The sequence below is a fragment of the Merops nubicus genome, unplaced genomic scaffold (genome assembly GCF_000691845.1).
Source record: "Merops nubicus isolate BGI_N331 unplaced genomic scaffold, ASM69184v1 scaffold15923, whole genome shotgun sequence".
NCBI lineage: Eukaryota > Metazoa > Chordata > Aves > Coraciiformes > Meropidae > Merops > Merops nubicus.
The window spans coordinates 20,161-39,003 of NW_008599746.1; the positions used below are offsets into that span (position 1 = coordinate 20,161).

Genomic DNA, 18,843 nt, shown 5'->3' on the forward strand with positions numbered 1-18,843 from the left:
AGTGCATTTTGCCAGCTCACCCTCAGTTTTTCATCCACCAGCACCCCCGAGTCCTCCACAGGGCTGCTCTCCAGCCACTCATCACCCAGCCTGTGTTTGTACTTTACAGCTCCCCAGGCTGGGGAATACCTGCAGGTCCCCCCCAGTGCTGCTCCCCGCTCCACGCCTGCCCCTGCAGGACTATGTTTGGGCCACATATCCCTGCCCATGGCCCCAGCCTGACAATTGGAACCTCTATCCCGATATCTTGCAAACATTTCTTCCGATTAAAAGACCCAGATTGCCAACGACCAAGCCATGACTCAGCCCCATGTGATTTCCCAGGAATTCGCCCAGGATGGGTGGCAGGAGCTGCCAACTCCAGCTCTGTGTGCACCCCGTGGGGAGGCACCTGCTGATTCATCCTCACCTTCTTCTTCCTCAGCCAGATAACACTACAGCACGGGCTCCCAAACACCACCCGCTACCACGATGCAGCGAAAGCTCTTGTCTGACAAGGGTCATGTTTATTTTCCTAGAGCCTGGGAGCTGCTGCCTGCGGGTTGTGGCAGCCGATGGGGTGTTTTCTGTGCTAGGCTGGAAGATAACCCCCATGTTGTGTTGCACCAGCTCTTGGATTTCACATCTCTATACCCCAGGCAGTCAAGAGCTGGCTGGAAATGCCCCCTAGAAGGATGCAAAAAATTTAGTACCAGCTTTGAACCATCCTTATCAGGATTTGCTGCATGCTTTATTCTGTCCCAAGAGTAACAGCATCTGAAGTCTGTCTTGGCAGCTCATCTCTTTAAAATTCCTCCATGTTGGGGTAGGAGATGGGCTCTGCTGGCCTTCACAGTCTTAAAAGCTTTTAGACAGTTGGTTAATGGTTTTGACAGTCTTAATTTGGACTGGGAATGGAAAGTTCAAGTAGTGACTTCAGGGGAACGCCCCTGGGATAAGCCGTGACATGGTTAATAGAAAATTGTCATGTTGTTAAAGTGCTTTTCCATAAAATGCCAGGAGAGGAAATTAACAGTGTAGGCTTGGTATTTTTTTCTAAAAGTTGCTATCATTCTTTTAATTTAATTTTTCAATCCATCACATCAGCACTCGGTCCCCTGGAAAACCAGAGACCTTTTCCAGAAAAAAAAACAGAAAAATCCCCAGCCCAGAGAAGCTGGTGTGCCCTTGCTGCAGCAACCAGACTAACCCGCTTCAGCGGCGAGTGCTGGCGGGTGCTGCTGTGGGTCCCTGGTGGGTCCCTGGTGGGTCCGTGGCTTCCTTGACGGGGTGCTGTGCAGGTGGTTCGAGAGGGTCAGCATGCTGGTGATCCTGCTCAACTGTGTGACGCTGGGCATGTTCCACCCCTGCGAGGACATCGCCTGCGACTCGCCGCGCTGCAGGATCCTCCAGGTACGGCCCAGCCGCGGCTCTGAGCCGCCCGGGGGCGACGGCTGGTGGAGAGCAGAAAGGAGCAAGCTGCAGCAGAGGTGGGGTGGTGGGGTCCTGCCTGCACTGGTTGTCCTGCCAGCACTTAAAGATGCTGATCTTGGTGCTCAGATGTGAACACGCAGAGTCATCAGGCAAAGCCCCTGCCAGGCTGGGCCTGCCCCAGCATAGCCAGGCCTCCTGTGGAGGGCTTGGGGAGGGTTAACCATCTAGTTTATAGGGAAAGCAGTGCCCAAAATATATTTGACCCACTGTGGGTTCTGTTGGCCAGTCTGGGTTGGGGGAAGACACAAGGCCGCTCTCAGCACTGCCTCTGCCCAGGAATTTTTGCTCTTGGTGGTACATAAAGAGACCTTGTTGGGCTCATGTCTCTAATTCCCTCCACCCATGTAAGTGTGCAGAGCTGCAGGAGCATCCCTTCTCCCTTCCTTTCTTTTGCAGAGCTTTGATGATTTCATCTTTGCCTTCTTTGCTGTGGAAATGATCGTCAAGATGATTGCACTGGGCATTTTTGGGAAGAAATGCTACTTGGGAGACACATGGAACCGCCTGGACTTCTTCATTGTCATTGCAGGGTAAGCCCAGTGCAGCAGGAGCCCCTCTCACCATCCCTCTCTGTTGTCACTCATAGCACCCCTTGGTGAGTGTTGGATTTGGGGGAGTGTCTGGTTTGCAGCAGTGAAGGCTGAGGTCTTGCTGGGCATCAGTGCCATTGGCGTTGTCCATGCTGGCACCACAGCCTGGAGCACAGAGTGCCCTCCAATCCTCTCCATAGCTGGTGCTCAGCTCCTGGAGAGAGCAGAGCTGGGCAACAAAAGCTGTTTGTGGTGGATTTTGGGCGGTCTGTGCCCTGGGGCTCCTCAGCAGGCACTGGGATCAGCTCTTCTCCCTCCAGCCCCACCAGTGGTTTTGGTTTCCATCAAGTGAGGTGGTGGTGGAGCGGGCAGTTGGCAGCATGGAGTGGTGTGCCAGGGAGGATATTTCACTGAAATATTTATGATTGCCCTCATTATTGTACTTTTTTTTTTGAGGGAAAGTGACCAAGTTCTCTTTTTTGAGTGTTTTCCTTTCAGAGGCACCTGGTTTGAATTAAAGGCCCTTCCAGCACCCAAGAGTCTCCTGGCAGAGCCTGGAAATCCACATGAAAAGTCTTTGGCCCCTGGCCAGTGAGCTGAGTTTCTTTGACACAGGAATTGCTCACCGGCCCTCGCCTCCCCTCCCTGCTCCAAGAGCCCAAAGACCTTTGGGAAAACAGTGGGATTTTTTCCTCTTTTGGTAGAGCTAGAGATCAAATTTACTGGATTTTCCTGGAGAGGAGATGGGGACCCTCCCATCTGGTCTGTTTACCTGGTGTGGGTTTGGTGTGCCCCAAAAAGGGGCAACATCTCAGTGGGCTTTGCTTATGGTCCCTCACCAGCCCCATTGGGTCATGGCGCACACCTCTGCCAGGCAGCTGGGAGAACCCAAACAGTGGCCCAGTAAAACCAGTAAGGAGGTGCAAATTTGGCCTGGGAAACTCATTTCCACAGGGTAGTGCAGAGGCCAAGAGATGTAGTGAGGCTTGAGACCCATGCAAGAGATGGAGGGCAGAAAGGCCAAGAGCTGTAACTGTTCCCATAAACCCACGTTCTGCAGAAGGCCACAAGCAGCTGCCCAGCTGCACTAGCTGGTTCCTCACCTTAGGAGAGGGCTCAAAGTTTCCTCCTGAGGTGTCTGAGCAATGTTAGGGGCTACAGTGATGCAATGTTCAACAAGGTGGGACCCTGGGTCCAATGGGCTCTGGCAGGGTTGTGAATTGGCAGCACGGCCAAGGGCTGGAGCCTGCTAAAGCCACCCTGTGCATTCTTTATTTCTTCTTTATTATTGCTTATACAAGAACTAAGTGTGGTGAAGAACCAGACCCAGGCAAAGCCAGGTACCACACCTGCGGAGGCTTGGGGAGACATGGTGATGGATGCTGGGCTCCTTCCAGCTCTGCCACCCTGGGGTGCTGCTGCATTCCCCTCCCAGCCCAGCCCTGGCCTTGCCTGTTCAGCTTACAAAGTCCTTGGGGCTGGAACTGTGCTTCTGTGGAGACCCCACCATGATGGGACCTCAGTCTAGAGGGACATCAGCATAGACTGTCCCAATTCTCATGTCAAAATATCGCTGCACTTTGCTTAATCAAGCATCAAGTCTCTTCCCACCTGCAGCCCCTGGCTGGGTCTGGGTGTGTGAGAGGCACCTCCTTCCTGGGCAGAGCATGGACAGCAGCACCCACCTCCCTGACACAGCCACCCTCCTGCATCCCCGGGCTGGACCCTCCTGGCGTCCCTGGCAGTGCCAAATGCCAGGGGGAGCTGGAGGGGCTTCAGGAAGGGGCTGCTGCTGTAGCAGAGGAAAAAATAGGGGACACAAGCCTCTTATGAAGCTCAAGACATGGGTTAAAACCCACTGTAAGTATAAGAAAAAAAAGCACTCGAAGGTCAAATCCCAACTAGACAGAGGGAGATTCCTCCAGTAGCCTCTGAGGGCAGCTCTGGGGTTCCCACATGGGGCAAATTACCCCAACAAGCGTCCAGACCATGGTGCTCATAGCAGAGCAAAGGACAAGCCAAGCTCAGTGTGATGGGGTCTTGCATCTGAGCAGGTGCATGATGTCAGGAAAGGGGCCAGAGCTGGGCTGTGGCCCTGGAGGAGAGCGTGTCCAGGGCAATCCTCAGATCTCCACTGTATTTCCTAGATACTTGATGAAGTGTCTCATGTTTTTATTTAGATCTCATGCAAGGGCTTCAGACAGGTTCCCTAGTGAAATGACAGGGTAAGAGACTCCCAAAGTGACATTTCCACGTGGCCCTGGTGACCACAATGAAGCAGCTCTGCTTCTGTCTTCATACTTCTTCTCTCCCTTTTTTTTTTTTTGGGTAAGACATGGGAAGCAGCAGGACTGTGTGGGGTCCCCAGCACCCACCAGGTCCTTGGGTTCCTGCTCTCCTGCTTTCCGTGCCGCGTCCCTGCCCATGGGCTGCAGAAAGTGGTGGCAGCAGGAGAGGAGAAGCAGCGAAGTGTGTCTGCAGCGTGTTGGATGGGGAAGGCTCGTCATGCTGAGGGGTGTGCTGCATGCTGGGGCCCTATGCTCCCTGGGTAGAAAACCCCAATAACTCTAGTATCTCATCCTCCCCATTACTTGAGAAATTTCTGGACCTGACAGAGATTAACATGGTAAATAAACCTTTTTTGTTTGTGTTTACCCACATTCTGCTGCTTGCAGAGGGCTGGGAGAGCCTCTCGGGTGCTCGGCGCGCCTCTGCCGGCCACCTTCGTGGTGTGCCATTAAGTACTTCTCAAGCTCTGTTAAACTGTCCAGACCAATCTCATGAGCTCATGGAGAGTAAATGACTTCTCTGTGACAATGTAATGCAATTAGCGCTAATTGTAGAGTGTGTAATGTCTGCAACACATCTCTGTAATTACAGTAAAACTTGCTGGAGATGAGAATAGCGCTGTATTATCAAAACTCAGCTTAGTGAAACATGGCTTTGGCTGTAGGTTATGGAGCTGCATGGGGAAAAGGGAAGAAAAAAGTGATGAATGGCGTAATTACGTTGCGTTATTTTAGAGGAGAGGATCTGGGAGCTGGCTTTTAAGAGAACACTTGAAGGTTAACAGGCGTTGCAAGCCAGCTCTGGCTCTCTAAAGACGACTCAATATGATTTTGACCTCTCCTGGTGTAAAGACGCAGAGGTATTGAGGATGAATGCTTGTTTACATCCAAAAATATGCACAAGTGTTTACAGTTTAGTGCTGGCCGAGGCTCAGGCTGGTGAATTGGAGCTATAGGATGGAGATATGCCCTGACTTGCCATCTCCATGGCCGCTCCAGGACCTGACACCTGCCCTGCCTCCCCCTCCTTCAGACCAGGATGTGGAGACCTCTTCTCCAATCAGTCTGTGGAAAGAGGGTGGCCACAGTTTGAGATCTGCCCACTCCTCAGCTGGAGTCAGCCCCAGCCGCTTTGCTGCAGTCCCACCAGCTTGCAGGACATCAGCTTGTTTTGACTTTGGTCAGATGAGGAGTTCCATGAACCTCTGCATCCCTGTGGGTTGAATTGCTCTTCAAACCATCCTCATTAAAAAAAAGAGCAACCAACACAAAACTTAAAACAAAACAAAAAAAATTAAATGGTTAATTATTTTCCCATGCGAGAGACTTTAAGTGAGGGGATGGTTTGGTACTATAAGAACTTACAGGGTTCCTCTCTGCCTTCTCTGGACATGGGGTCAAGCAGGGCTCTGGAGCCGTGCCTGTGTTCCTGCTCCCCTCCAAGCAGGGCTGTGCATCATCCCGGCCGTGAGTCGTGCAGGTCTGTGGTTCCTCCGGGCTCTGTCAGTTGTTTGGCCAAGTCTGCGGAGTTCTGTTTGGGCTTTGTTCATTGTAACCATAAGAGGCCTCTTAAAAGACTTTGTAGGAAACTTAAACACTTCTGGAATATTTTGCTTACAATTTGAGACGAGCCGGGGCCAGAGGTGGTTGGCAGAGTCCTTTCTTCGGAAACAGAGGCACCATGTCTTTTTCTCTTTGCTTCCTGAACACTTCTACTGATTTTTATCATTTTTTTTTCTCCCTCTGTTGAAGGCTGTATTAAAGAGAGCTCTACTGAAGTCTTCATAAACAACCCTTAAGGATGTCTTGCTTGCTCCTGGTTTTGAGTGCTGAATTTCAGGGATGAAATATGCCGCAGGAAGTTTTGCTGTGTTTATAGGTAACAGGAGAGAAAGGGATGCTTTGCTGTCCCCCACTCCAGCCCTGCTCCATCTAAACCGAGATGGTTTCTGGAAAGCTCTTTAGCTCAGGAATTGGGGTAAGGGCAATGCTGCCAGCCTGGGCTCCATGGGGAGCGGTGAGCCTGTGGTTGCAGCAGCCAGAGCAAGGCTCCTGCTGGGTGCCTCGGGTGAAGCCTCCTGCCTGTGATCTTCGGCTGGCAGTGCCAGTTAGCTTCACAAGCAGGCAGGGCTCTTCTGAAGGGTATGAGGCTGATCAAGGGGCTCTTTCAACTCCCCACACAGACACGGGGAGGGAAGCGCTGGTGTGGGGCTGCCCATGGTGCTGCAGGCTCCCGGCGTGGCTGCCAGCAAAGGCTGTTCTTCCCCTGTTCCTCCAGCCCTTCAAAACAAAAAGGAACAGAGAGGCAGAGGTGAACGGTGCTTTGCCATCCCCCCCGTGTGCCCGTATCGATCCCTTGGAGCCGTGGCTGCGCAGTGCCCTCCAAGCTGCCTGGGCAGGGCCGGCGCCACGGGGTAATTGCCCGTGTAAGTGGCTGATTTGCACACGCAATTACCCGATGTGCAATCACAGCCGCAGCCCCTTCGAGCTGCGGGGAAAGCTGCACCAAACCTTCTCCCAGGAGCCTGCCCCTCAGCGGTGCTTCCAGGGTGGATGCAAGGGTCCTGGAAGCCGGGAACCTTCCCCCATGGCCCTGCTGCTGCGTCCTGGCTAATCCTGAATTAGGTGCTATTTGCTTTGACCAGAAGTGGCAGAATGGCATCAAGCCGATAATCATGATAGGGAGTTCAAAATCTGGGGCTGAGCTTTGCAATTGGATGCTTTAAGTGACTTTTGGGAAGATGAAAAGCAGCTGAGACCTGGGGCCAACAGAGACACCCCCCCCAGCTGCTTTCTGCTCCATGCCTCCTTCCCACAGCCTTGGAAGCAGAGCATCCTGACCAAGCACCAAAACCTGTTGGGTAAAAGAAACCCCTCAGCAGCCTCCCTCGCAGCTGAGCTGACTCAGACCCACCTGTGAAAAGACTTGGGTTTTTTAAGTTTGAGGACTTTTTTTTGGGGGAGAAGTCTTGAGTTTCTTTCAGTCCGTCAGCAGAACTTACTGCTGCTTCAAAAGCCTCATGAGTCAGGTGTCCTGACTGGGACACATGGGACAGGCAGACCCAGCTGCCTGCAGGGTTCGTGGTCCCTCCAGTGTTATTCTTTTTAGCCTGTTCAGCATGATTAAAATGAATATTTTTAAAACTAAGCAACACCCACGAGTGTGGTGAGACTCGCGAGGCTGGAAAAGCAGCTCTAGAGCGAAAGCAGAGCACAGCAAAGCTGGCGAGGGCTGGGAGGAAATTTCATTCCAGCTTTCTGAAGATCCAGCACTGCCTAAATAATTCCCCCTTGTCTTTTCCAGCACCGATGGCTTAATATCCTCCACTGATTGCTGTGCTTTGTAGATAAAGGGTGCCTATATGCCCAGTTTTGGAAACCTTTTAATGCTGAATAAATCTGAGCCTATCTCTTGCTGGCAGCGAGTGGCAGCTCTCTGCCCCTCTAGGCAGAGGGGTGGGTAGCTCCCAGGGTTTTTGGTCTTCGTTGGCAGCCCCAGGTCTTGGCTACTCTTTATCCTCCCAACTCCTGTAGCAGAGGCTGCTGTAGAGCCAGGGCATGTAACTGAGGTCACACAAGGAACCCGTAGCATGCCCAGCACCCAGTTGTGAAAGAGGAAAGCTCAGTTTTTCCTCAGAAAGACCACCCAGCACAAACTCCACCACTCTGGTGGGTCTTCACACCATCTTCTGCTTCTTGAGCAAGAGTGATGTGGGGATAGGGCTGAGAACACGATGAATCTGTGAGGTGATGCTGGGTAGGTTTGGGAAGGGTTTCAACAGCATTTCTGTGCAATATTAGAGGCTTGCTGGGTGAGAAGAGCCCCTTCAACCCCACCCATGGTGCTCCTGAACATCACTTTTGGGAGCCCTTTGCCACAGGCAGGGATGCTGCCTTGCAAAATCCTTCCCAATGCTTTGGGTTTTCTATGAAAGAAACCCCAGTGTGCTCTGATCCTCACTATCTCCAGGCTGAACAGGAATGAATTTTGGCTGCCCAGTCCATCTTGAGCCATCCTTTGTGTTTGTCTGCTGAGTCCCGGGAGCTTTCCTTTGTGGAGGAGTATTTGCCAAAGGTTTGCATCAGCTCTCACTCTGCATCCCACCACCAGCCCGTTGTACGTCTGCCTTTGCAGATGCTCCACTTTTATTCTTAGAAACTCCTAAATATTTCCGCTTTCCTCCTGAGTAACTCCAGCGATCGGGGGCTGCTGATCACTCTGAGGAGTCTCAGCGTTTGCTGTGAATCCATCCTATTTAACGCTGAGTATTTTTCTGAGCCTTTAGCTTGGCTGGGCACACGGGCCCATGGCAGAGGCGCTGACAGGCATCGTGCTCTCTTGTTTGACCAGAAATGACATTGGGGCTGAAGCTTCACTGGGGGCTTTTTGCACTGCAGATTTTTGACATGTAAATGTTGTGTGTGCTGGTAAATGCACCTGTCACCTCACCAGTTGGTGATGTCCTGACATTTGCTTTCCCTGGGTATCTTCCCTTGCCAGGCATATCAATTGATTCTTTTTGTGCATCCATTTGCCTTGGGAAGTGACCTTAGAGATGGGACATGATGGGTTTCTCATTGGACTTGCTCTTTAGTGGCTGATTTTCACCCATGTTTTTTTCTCCCCAGTATTGGGTTCTCTCAAAGCTCTTAAGCTGTTAGTTAGCAGCAATGTGTGGATCCTGTAGTCTAGGTCAGGGGCTGAGCTCATGGTGCTGGAACACTGACAGCAGTGGCTGGCAGCAGAGGTAGGAGAGCACCTACTTGCTCTTGGTCTCAGTGTTAGAGTGTTTGCCCAAGCTACTGGGTTGGTGTTTGGTTGGGTTTTTTTTGGTTTTTTTTTTTTTTTTTGTTTTTTTTTTTGTTTGGTTTTTTTTTTTTGTTTTGTTTTGTTTTGTTTTTTTTTTTTTTTAAATTTGGCATTGTAACTGTTCTTCAATATGTTAAATGAAAATGCACTTTACAAGCAGGTTACAAGTACACACATCTCTGAAAGTGAGTCTGGAGCTGTTGTTAATCAGAAGATGGTGTGTCTTGGTGCAGGTAGCCACGTGCTGCTCTGAAGTCTGCTCTTAGCCTCTGTTTTAATAATGGATGAAAGCAAAGCTGTACGTTTGACATGAGCTTTTTACCTGAATCCTGCAAACCATACAAAAATCTTTTCAGCCAGCCAGTGAAACCTGAGAACCACTGAAGCCTGGGGAGATTGTTGATCCTTTCCTTAGCCAAAGCTCACCCAATGCAGTGAGTCCTGCACACTGAGAAAGGGGCTGGTTTGGTGGTTACTAAGTGAGCTTTTGTGGACATGCTGCCTTCCTCTCTGGTCAGAGGATGGAACAAACTCCATGTGTGCCTGTCCAGCATTCATCATCTGCAACTGTCCTGTGGCTGTGGGTGTCAGGGAAATGCAGAGCTATATGTTGAGGTCATTTTGATCTTAGGTATGATTTGGTCATTGTCATCCTCATTAGAGCCTATCAAAAGAAACCTGATAAAGTTTCACTTCATCAGGCATGGAGTTGTGTATTTGGGGGCTGGAAAGATAGTCTTCTCTACCCTGGGTGTTCCTCACCTGCCAACAGCCAGGATGGAGGAGAGTGGGTTGGGCTGATCAGAGCAAGAGCAGATACCCCCAGAATGCTGCAGCCATGGCAAAGCCAACGTGAGGTGGATGAATCTTGCCAGATTTCCAGTAGGGAGAGAGGGGGCAGCACCGGTGCCTTTGTGGAAGGTGCCAGCAAAGCCTCCTCCAGAAGCTTGTTATCTAATCAGGTGAGATTAATTCAGGCCAGGGCAGGCGTGGAGAAAGGTTGTGACTGGGAAGCAGAGAGCCTATCTATGAGATGGAGCTGGGAGAGCTTGGTTTGTTTGGCTTTGCAAAATCAAGGCTGAGTGGAGATGTGATTTGTCTTCTGTAAATACATCAGGTGGGTAAACACCAGGGATAGAGAACAGCTACAGGAGCTGCTTAAAAGACAGCACTGCCCTAAGAACAAATGGATGTGAGCTTGTCCTGAATAAATTCAGGCTGGAAGTTAGGCTTTTGACCATCAAAGTTAGAGGGAGGGAACCACCCAACTAGTTTTGAGATGGAATTTGGTAATTTTTGGAAGACATTAATATCCTGAGGTTGCCTGTGGCAGCAGGAGCCTGGCTGTGCAGGGAGCCTCATGCACTTCTTCCTTACCTTTGCCTGGCTCTGCCTCTTCAAGAATGCTTTTGGGCAGAGCTCTTGTGTTTTCCCAGACGTGGGAAGTCCTGGCAGTGATGTGACTGATGGTCCCACTGTGCTAAAAGTGCCATGAGAAGAGCAAGATGGTGCTTGGAGACCCCAGGGACTTGCAGCAGTCCAAATGTATCCTCAGACTAAGTCATGTGAAGGTTGCACCTCAGTGTCCTGAGCTGTGAAATAACCCCATCAGACACAGCATAGGAGCATTGGGAGGTTCCTTGGTCCATATCTGCCCCGTATGTTGTCTACAAGTGTTATCAGTTTTGATTTGTGCACTTTCCCATCCACCTGCCAGTGATGTCTGCTGGGTAGAGCTGTCACAGCTCAGTCCCTGTGCCATGCACCTCCTGTGCCCCACAGAAAGGTTCTGCACCAGGGGATGCTCCTCTCTTCATTTTAGGGTTGTGGTGGTGCTCAGCAGAGTGAACCCAGATTCGCTGGAGTACCTGTACAATCATTGTTAAAAACAGGGCTGTGTCTGGAAATTGCCCCCCCTGGAGTGTGCAGGGACTTTCAGAAGTTTCTGCTCTGGACCAGTTCAAAAACAGCAACCAAAGCAGATGAGAGAAAAGATCAGTGGCTGTGTGGGCTGGTGTATCACCTTCTCACTCGTTGACTTTATTCCGATACGCAAACAACCCTTAATTAATTCCTCTGGCAAACTTTCCTGATGGGAGAGATGCAGTAACGAGTCCCTCTGTGAGCAGCTGGCATATAATGTTTGATTTATAATGTTTGATAATCTAACATTTCTCCAGAAGAGCCTTCATGCTCCTGTGTGCTCATGTCTTCTGCAGGATGCTGGAGTATTCCCTGGACCTGCAGAACGTCAGCTTCTCGGCCGTCCGCACCGTCCGCGTCCTGCGGCCACTCAGGGCCATCAACAGGGTCCCCAGTAAGTCAGAGCCTTATTCCTTCCTGCTTATGCAAGCTCTCTCTAGCTGTGCCCCAGAGGTGGAAGAGCAAATGAGGATGCTTCCCATCTTACATTGCAGCTCAAACATTCTCCTAAGCCCTGTAGTGCTAAGCCCTACCACCACTCTCTGGTTTCCAGTGCCTGACACTCTCCTACATTAAATAGTGTTCCTTTTGACACCCGTGGGATCCAGGATGAGCCACCAGTCAATAAGATATCCTAGGTTGTCTTCTGACTCCTTTCTAATCTGAAGAGGGTCTTAGGAGGCTGCTAAGTTGAAGGGATGCAGGTGATAGGGATTGACTGAACCAACAGCCTTTGTCAGGCAGCCTGGGTAGAGGGGTCTGAGCCATGCTGCTCCCACCCTCCCTGTGCTAACCCATCCTTTCCTGGAGGAATTTGGGCAAGGAAATCTTGTTGTGCCTGGAGACAGCCTCCTGGGAGGTGCTGCAGCTCTTGGAACATATCTCTTGCTCTGCTCCCCAGAGCTGGTCCATACAGCCAAGAACACAAACATCTCCAGAGCAAGCCTGGGTGGGATGGGAGGTAGCTATTCAGCCCTGGTTTATCAGGTCATGCATGAGGCTCTCAGCCTCCAACTTGAACAGCAGTGGGAGGCAATGCCTGCTTGTGCATGTCAGCATGTGATGGCAACCCAGCCACGTGCTTGGAGAGACACTGGCCATTGCAAACCCAACCAAACCACCCAGGGAGCCGTTCCTGCTGCATCGTGCTGGGCAAAGCCCAAGTGCTTGAGAGGTGCTGAGCTCTGTCCCTCGTGGACACCACGGATCGAGTGTGTAAAGCATAAGTACAGCAGCAGAACTGTCGTTTTCGTGGTCCTACAAACCTGAGTATCGAATCCAACATTGTTTTAGCTAAATTAAATTCAAGTCTGAGCTCCCTTATCTGAACTAGCCTGATGCCTTGACGAGCACTAATCAGCTTCAATTCTGATGCTGGATGTGCCTGGGCTCTATTTGCTGTTCTGGTCCTCACTCTTGAACTTAATCTGGCTTTGCTGCTGCTTCAATCATTATAGTAGCTTCAGAATCCTGTTTGCAATGTGTTTTTTTATCCCCACCGCTGAACTGATGGATGGCTGAATTTATCCAGCACTGTCTAACTGAGGATGTAATTCACTTAATGTATTTTGAAATCCCGGGTAATTTATCTTGGCTTCTCTGCAATGTAGTTACAAGGGGGTAGAAATGTAAGGTGGGAAAAGAAAAAAGAGGGGTTTGTATGATGATAAATGCTGCAACCACAGAAAGTCATTTCAGTTAATTAGTAGTTGACGCAAGGTGGTTGTTCCCTAGTAGAAGAAAAACCTTGATAGGGAAGGTAACAGCATCAGGGAGAGACAAAAGTCTTCTTGAAGTATCAAAGTAAAGGGTGCAACGGTAAAGCTTTCTTTAAATGAAAATCAATATAAATGAGTGAGAGAATGCAGAAGATGGGGAAAGGAGGAGAGCGAGAGATGAGCAGAATATTACAGAGACGTCAGATGAAATCAATTTTTTTTGTGTGTAAATGTCAAGTTGAAGTCACCATCAATTTGTCTTTGTTACAGAACTGGCTGTTCTGGACTTGTGAGAATTAACTGCCAGAGGAAGTACTGTATTTTAAAGAAGAGAGAGGATTTAGGGTAGATGAGTGGAATTAGAGAGGGAAGGGAATTTTAATGTATACTGAGTGGGGAAAGAAATACAGCTGGGCAAAGGAGAACATAAGAGTTTGGTCTCAGGGAAGAAAGGAGACCTGTAGTTGCTAGAAAACTTTAGGACTTGAGTGGTGAGCGAAGGGAGAGGAGCAGGGCACGGATGAAGGCGGTGTCCCTGGGGCTTTGGGAAGTAACCAGAGGAAAGGACTTGGGAGCTGTGGGTGTTTGTAAGCCACGTGTGGGTGACCAGGGTGGTGGTTGGGAAGGCAGTGGCTGGCAGTGGAAGAAAAGCATGCGTGGAAAGGAAAAGGTCATGAGTAAGACAATTCATCATGGATTTCCCCTCTCCACCTCAGGTATGCGCATCCTGGTGACTCTTCTTTTGGACACACTGCCCATGCTGGGGAATGTTCTCCTCCTCTGCTTCTTTGTCTTCTTCATCTTCGGCATCGTGGGAGTCCAGCTGTGGGCAGGTTTGCTCAGGAACCGCTGCTTCCTCCCCGAGAACTTCAGCATGTGAGTCTGTGTGGGCAGCAGAAGTCTGTCCAGCTTGGGCGAGTCTTTGCCTCCAGGAGACAAGGATATCCCCCATTAAAAAGCCCTGGTCCTCTGTGAAAGCTCCCTGCTCCTAAATGCCACCACAACTCCTCCTCAGGCATAGGGCGAGCTGTGAAAATTTGCAATTTGAGCCCTGCAGGGCTGCCCTTGTCCTCCAGCCAGCACTTGGGAACCTTTCTGATTGACAAGAGCCTCCAAAAATCCCCAGAGACTAAGAGCTCACGCTTCTAAATTCAGCATATCATTAAAAGTGTGACCTTTTCTGCATTTGCTGAGCCACTGAGGTCTGAATCCCGTTTGGCAGCTGGTAGTGTTTATTGGTATGGTGTTTGTAATCCCACCTAAACCCCAGGGACAGCTCATGGAGCTACCAGACATTTTGTGATGCTAGATCCTTTTCAGAGCAAGAGATAGTCCGTGTCCTAAAGTGTTAATTTTCACAGATCCTTGGATTTTAAGGCCAAGAGGATTACTGTGGTCAAATGGGAGTTTGCAGCACCCAGTTTCCTGGCCAGCCAGCTTGCCAGGTGTAGGGATGTTTGAGCAGTGGTTGAAATAGCTGGTAGCTCTCAGACTCTTTCAGACCAGGGTTTCCATACCTGTTCTCCTACCTGCCTGCTTTTTCCCACCAATTCCCTCCCTTCAAATGCTTGGAGAAGGGCAGGTGACTGCAAGCCCTTGAGGATGGCTCTGCTGAGTTCCAGTACTTCTGTCATCTTTCAGTGGATTGCTTTCAAACTGTGACTCTCCCAAGCTGATCCAGCTCGATCCACACCTGGATGGAGAAGTTCTGCAAGCCAGAAGCCTCTGTTGCACATGGCAGGATCATGATGCTGCTATGGCTAGGCTGGCTCTTGGATCTGGAGCTGGCACAGTGCACCTTTTAACCTCTCCCACCCATCTCCTAGTCAACTACTCCCCTCTTTTAAGTCATGGCCTCAAAAGGCAGTTGTGAGGGTCATTACTCTGCCCTAGTGAGGCCACAGCTCAGGTACTGTTGTGGGCTGCCCAGTTCAAGAGAGACAGGGAACTACTGGAGAGAGTCCAGCAGTGGCTACAAACGTGATGAGATGACTGGAGCAACTACCTGATGAAGAAAGGCTGAGAGACCTGGGGCTGTTTAGCCTGGGGAAAAAAAGACTGAGAGGGGATTTTATCAATGCTTATCAATATCTGAAGGGCAGGTGTCAAGAGGATGGGGCCAGACTCTTTTCAGTGGTAACCAGTGATAAGACAAGGGGCAACGGGCACAAACTAGAACACAGGAAGCTCCACCTAGTCATAAGGAAAACTTAATTACTTTGTGGGTACCAGAGCCCTAGAACAGGCTGCCCAAAGAAGTTGTGGAGTCTCCTCTGGAGAGATTCCAAACCTGCCCAGACACGCACCTGTGCAACCTGCTCTGGGTGAACTTGCTTTAGCAGGTAGGTGGGATGAGATGTTCCCCAGAGATCCCTTCCAACCCCCACCATTCCCTGATTCTTTGATCCCCAGGGCACGCCCCTGTTAAGTGAATGGCTGCAGAGCTGAGGGACCGCTTCACCACCGAGCAAATCCAATAGAGCCACAGGTCTGGGTGCTGTTTAATTGAGCCAGAATTCCAGAGGTTTAGATAAGCTTTGAAGGGTATTAAAGGCAATTCTGCAGGAATTAACCAGGCTGAACTAGGCTTAAAAATATCTTTGCAAGCTTTAGTGGAAGTCCTGGCAGCATTAAGGAGATAGTGGTGTGCAGAGCCAGAAGCCCCTTTCTTGCTGGCCATGGGTTGTTTCATCTCCCTGAAGAGTGTTTTTGCCTAGTATGTTGTGTGAAGGCCACCCTCAGAGGGAGTTTAGAGCTTACCTATGGGCTGAACACACTCTGTGAAATGCAGATGAAGGTCCCATCTCTGGTTTTTAGGAAGCTTGGGAGGTCCTCATACATAGAGTTTCCCTAAGTAATTCTCAGCATCTCCAGGAGGACAGGAGATATGGGAACTTAAACTGACTGATTTCTATCTTAACTGCAGCAAAGACACTTCAGAGAAGCCCTGCTGGGCTGAATCCTGCACTTGGCTCCCTAAAGTGAAAGCCAGAGCACTTCTTGATGGAGTGACTCAATAGTATCATCAGAGGGGTGGCTGAGCACGGTGCCTCAGTTTCCCCAAACCCAGTTAGGGGATCCCTTATTAAAATTTAAAAAAAAAAAAAGCTTTTAGATCCAGAATAACAGAAGTCAGACTTTGCTGTCAGAGTTGTTACCTGGCCAGATTGCCTGCCGTTGGTGTGCAAACCCCAGCCCTGTCTGGACTCTTTCAGCCCCTACACAGTGGATTTGGAGCGATACTACCAGACGGAGAATGAAGACGAGAACCCTTTCATCTGCTCCCAGCCCCGGGAGAACGGGATGCGCTACTGCCGGAGCATTCCCACCCGGAGGGAGGAGGGGCTCGAGTGCACGCTGGACTATTACTCCTACAACGACACCACCAACACAACCTGTGTCAACTGGAACCAGTATTACACCAACTGCTCTGCTGGGGAGCACAACCCCTTCAAGGGAGCCATCAACTTTGATAACATTGGCTACGCCTGGATCGCGATATTTCAGGTGAGCCCTGTCTGTGGGTGAACAGACCCCAGCCCTGTCTGTGTGTCATGTCCCCCAGCACATTCCTAGGGGCTTCATAATCACACTCCTTGGGACTATTTTGCACCAGCAAGGACTTATATAGTAGTGCTTAGGTGCTCAAAATGTCAGCGATACTATTTGATGCCTGCTTTGAAGATGCCTCCATCTCACATGCATGGACAAAACCCGAGTCTCCAAACCCGGTGTGTGTGCAGCCAGACCATCCTGATGTGGAGCAGAGCCTAGAAACTGCTCTTTCCTCTGCAAAGTGCAGTAGTGGGCCCTGGGTCCAGCTGGAAAAGAAAGGCTGGATTCAACCTGGGCAACTGGTAAAGTATAGACTGGCGTGCAGGAGCAGGATTTGGCTCCTCAGTGTCTAGTACTGCACCAAAACCAGCTATGGAGTGTCAGAAATTACCCATCCAGGAGAAATGTTGCTTGTGCACCTGGTGTAACTGAGCCTTGACAGCTTTGTTTTCCCTTCCTGTTTCTACCAGGTCATCACACTGGAAGGCTGGGTGGACATCATGTACTTTGTCATGGATGCACACTCCTTCTACAACTTCATCTACTTCATCCTGCTCATCATTGTGAGTGGCCTTAGGGGAACGTGGGAGTCCTCCTGGCGTTTGGATAAAGCAGGGTGAATGACCCAGAGGAACAGGGCAGATAATACAGTGAATATAAAAGCTGAGGTAGAAACCAGCATGCTGGAAGACATGCAGCCTCAATACAGCATTATGTTGCAGCTGCATTTTGCTGTAGACATGAAGGAAGGGAAGAAAGATGTGCTTAAGCTCTGGTAGATACAGTTCTGTTCCTCCTGCTTCTACTGCTTCTCTCTTTGTCCTCTGAGGTCCTATCTCTTAGTTGCCACCTTGAATTTAAGTTTAAAAATAGGCAAATTTCCCCTGGTCATATTTTGATCTCTGGAAGAGGATGAGACTGCCCAGAAATTCCCCCATATCAAAGAACCCAGCTGGCTGGGGCCTTGGTGTAGAGGCGACACTTGAGCAAAACAGTCCCAAACTTCAGAAAGCATATTAAGAAAGGAGGGAAGAGATTACTGCCTACAGCCCACCCACGCTGCACAGCATCATCTAAGACCACCCACAAAGAAGCCAACAAAGTTTCTGTGGGGTGGGCTCCATGATGGGCTTCATCTATGCAAGCAGTATTGTCTCCTGTGAGTGGCTGAGCTCGTTGTCTAGACTCCCTTTATCGTCAAGGGAGGAAAATAGGTGCTTTAAGGGAGTGATTCATCTCTTCTGAAGGTAGACATCCAGAATAAATTAGATGCATTTCAGACTTGATGTGCCTATTTCTCTCTTGACTCTTAAGGATCATTAGATGCCTCACTCAGATGTAGCTGAGATAAGTGAGATGAGTCCCTTTCTTGATATCTAAGAGGATGGAGTAAGTCCATCAAAATAGCTGCACATTGTCCATTAGGCCATTGTGGGGATTTCTGCCCCTCATCAAACCAGGACTCAAACCCTGATGAGAAGGTGGGAAGTGGTTCAGTCCATGATGCTTTTTCTAGTTCATTTATTAGCTTCCCCAAAAAGGAAGCAATCCCTGGCTCTCAGCATCCCCTCATGATGGAGGGGAAGGACAAGCAGTACTTTTCCAGCTGCCACACGAGTAACATTAGCGGTGTGTGATAGCCCATTAGCACGTCAGTAATTCTCTGTGATCCACGCTGGGCTCTGCAGAAGGCAGAACCTCATGAAACCCTGGTTGGAAATCAAATCTCCAAGCTGTGGGTACGGACTGCTGATGCCCTTGCGTAACAGTCACCCGCAAATCCCGTTAGCAGGGGGAAAGGGATCCGCTCGGAGGCTGCCCACGCGCTGCCAGAACAAACCGCTCCCATCAGGAAGGCTCTGTGTCTTCATCCTGATGCTGCTAATTGTGCTAATTACAACCACTGTCTGCCCAGAGAGAGAAGCACCATCTTAAAAGAGCAAAAGGTTTTTGTCAAAGTAATCTTCTCTCGGCTTTGATCTCTGGTGTCCTCCACGGAGCGGGGGCTCGGGGGGTGCTGCAGGAGATGAGGCTGGCTGGGGTTTGCTTCCTGCTCTTTGCGCCGGGGTGAGGCAGGGCTGTGGGGTCGGCACGACCACCCCAGGGTGGCTGATGGCTCCTGTCCCTTTAGGTGGGCTCCTTCTTCATGATCAACCTCTGCCTGGTGGTGATAGCAACACAGTTCTCCGAGACGAAGCAGCGTGAGAGCCAGCTGATGAAGGAGCAGCGGGTACGCTACCTGTCCAACGCCAGCACCCTCGCCAGCTTTTCAGAGCCGGGCAGCTGCTACGACGAGCTCCTCAAGTACCTGGTTTACATTGCCCGTAAAGGCAGCAAGCAGCTCGTGGAGGCCTACCGGGTGGCTGGTGTGAGGATGGGCTTCCTCGCCAGCCCCACAAGCAAAGCGGGAGCCGACCGGCAAAGCAGGAAGCGCCGGAGCAGGAAGAGGTCCTCTGTGCACCACCTCATCCACCACCATCACCACCACCACCACCACTATCACCTGGGCAACGGGAACCTACGGGCACCCCGTGCCAGCCCTGAGA

The 18,843-nt window shown here is 50.4% G+C and overlaps 1 protein-coding gene across 1 annotated transcript in view; it reads left to right on the forward strand.

Annotated features, from left to right (window-relative positions):
• Positions 1 to 1,287: 1,287 nt before the first annotated feature.
• The window catches only part of LOC103770254 (voltage-dependent T-type calcium channel subunit alpha-1G-like), a gene marked incomplete at its 3' end in the record, with an annotated part of 46,086 nt that continues 28,530 nt past the window's right edge, over positions 1,288 to 18,843 (forward strand). The window contains exons 1-7 of the mRNA XM_008937509.1: positions 1,288 to 1,392; positions 1,870 to 2,003; positions 11,321 to 11,418; positions 13,459 to 13,618; positions 15,958 to 16,249; positions 16,768 to 16,860; positions 18,429 to 18,843. The exon at positions 18,429 to 18,843 is cut by the window's right edge and continues 414 nt beyond it. Of these exons, the coding sequence (XP_008935757.1) occupies positions 1,300 to 1,392; positions 1,870 to 2,003; positions 11,321 to 11,418; positions 13,459 to 13,618; positions 15,958 to 16,249; positions 16,768 to 16,860; positions 18,429 to 18,843 (1,285 nt within the window). The remainder of the gene's footprint in view (positions 1,393 to 1,869; positions 2,004 to 11,320; positions 11,419 to 13,458; positions 13,619 to 15,957; positions 16,250 to 16,767; positions 16,861 to 18,428) is intronic.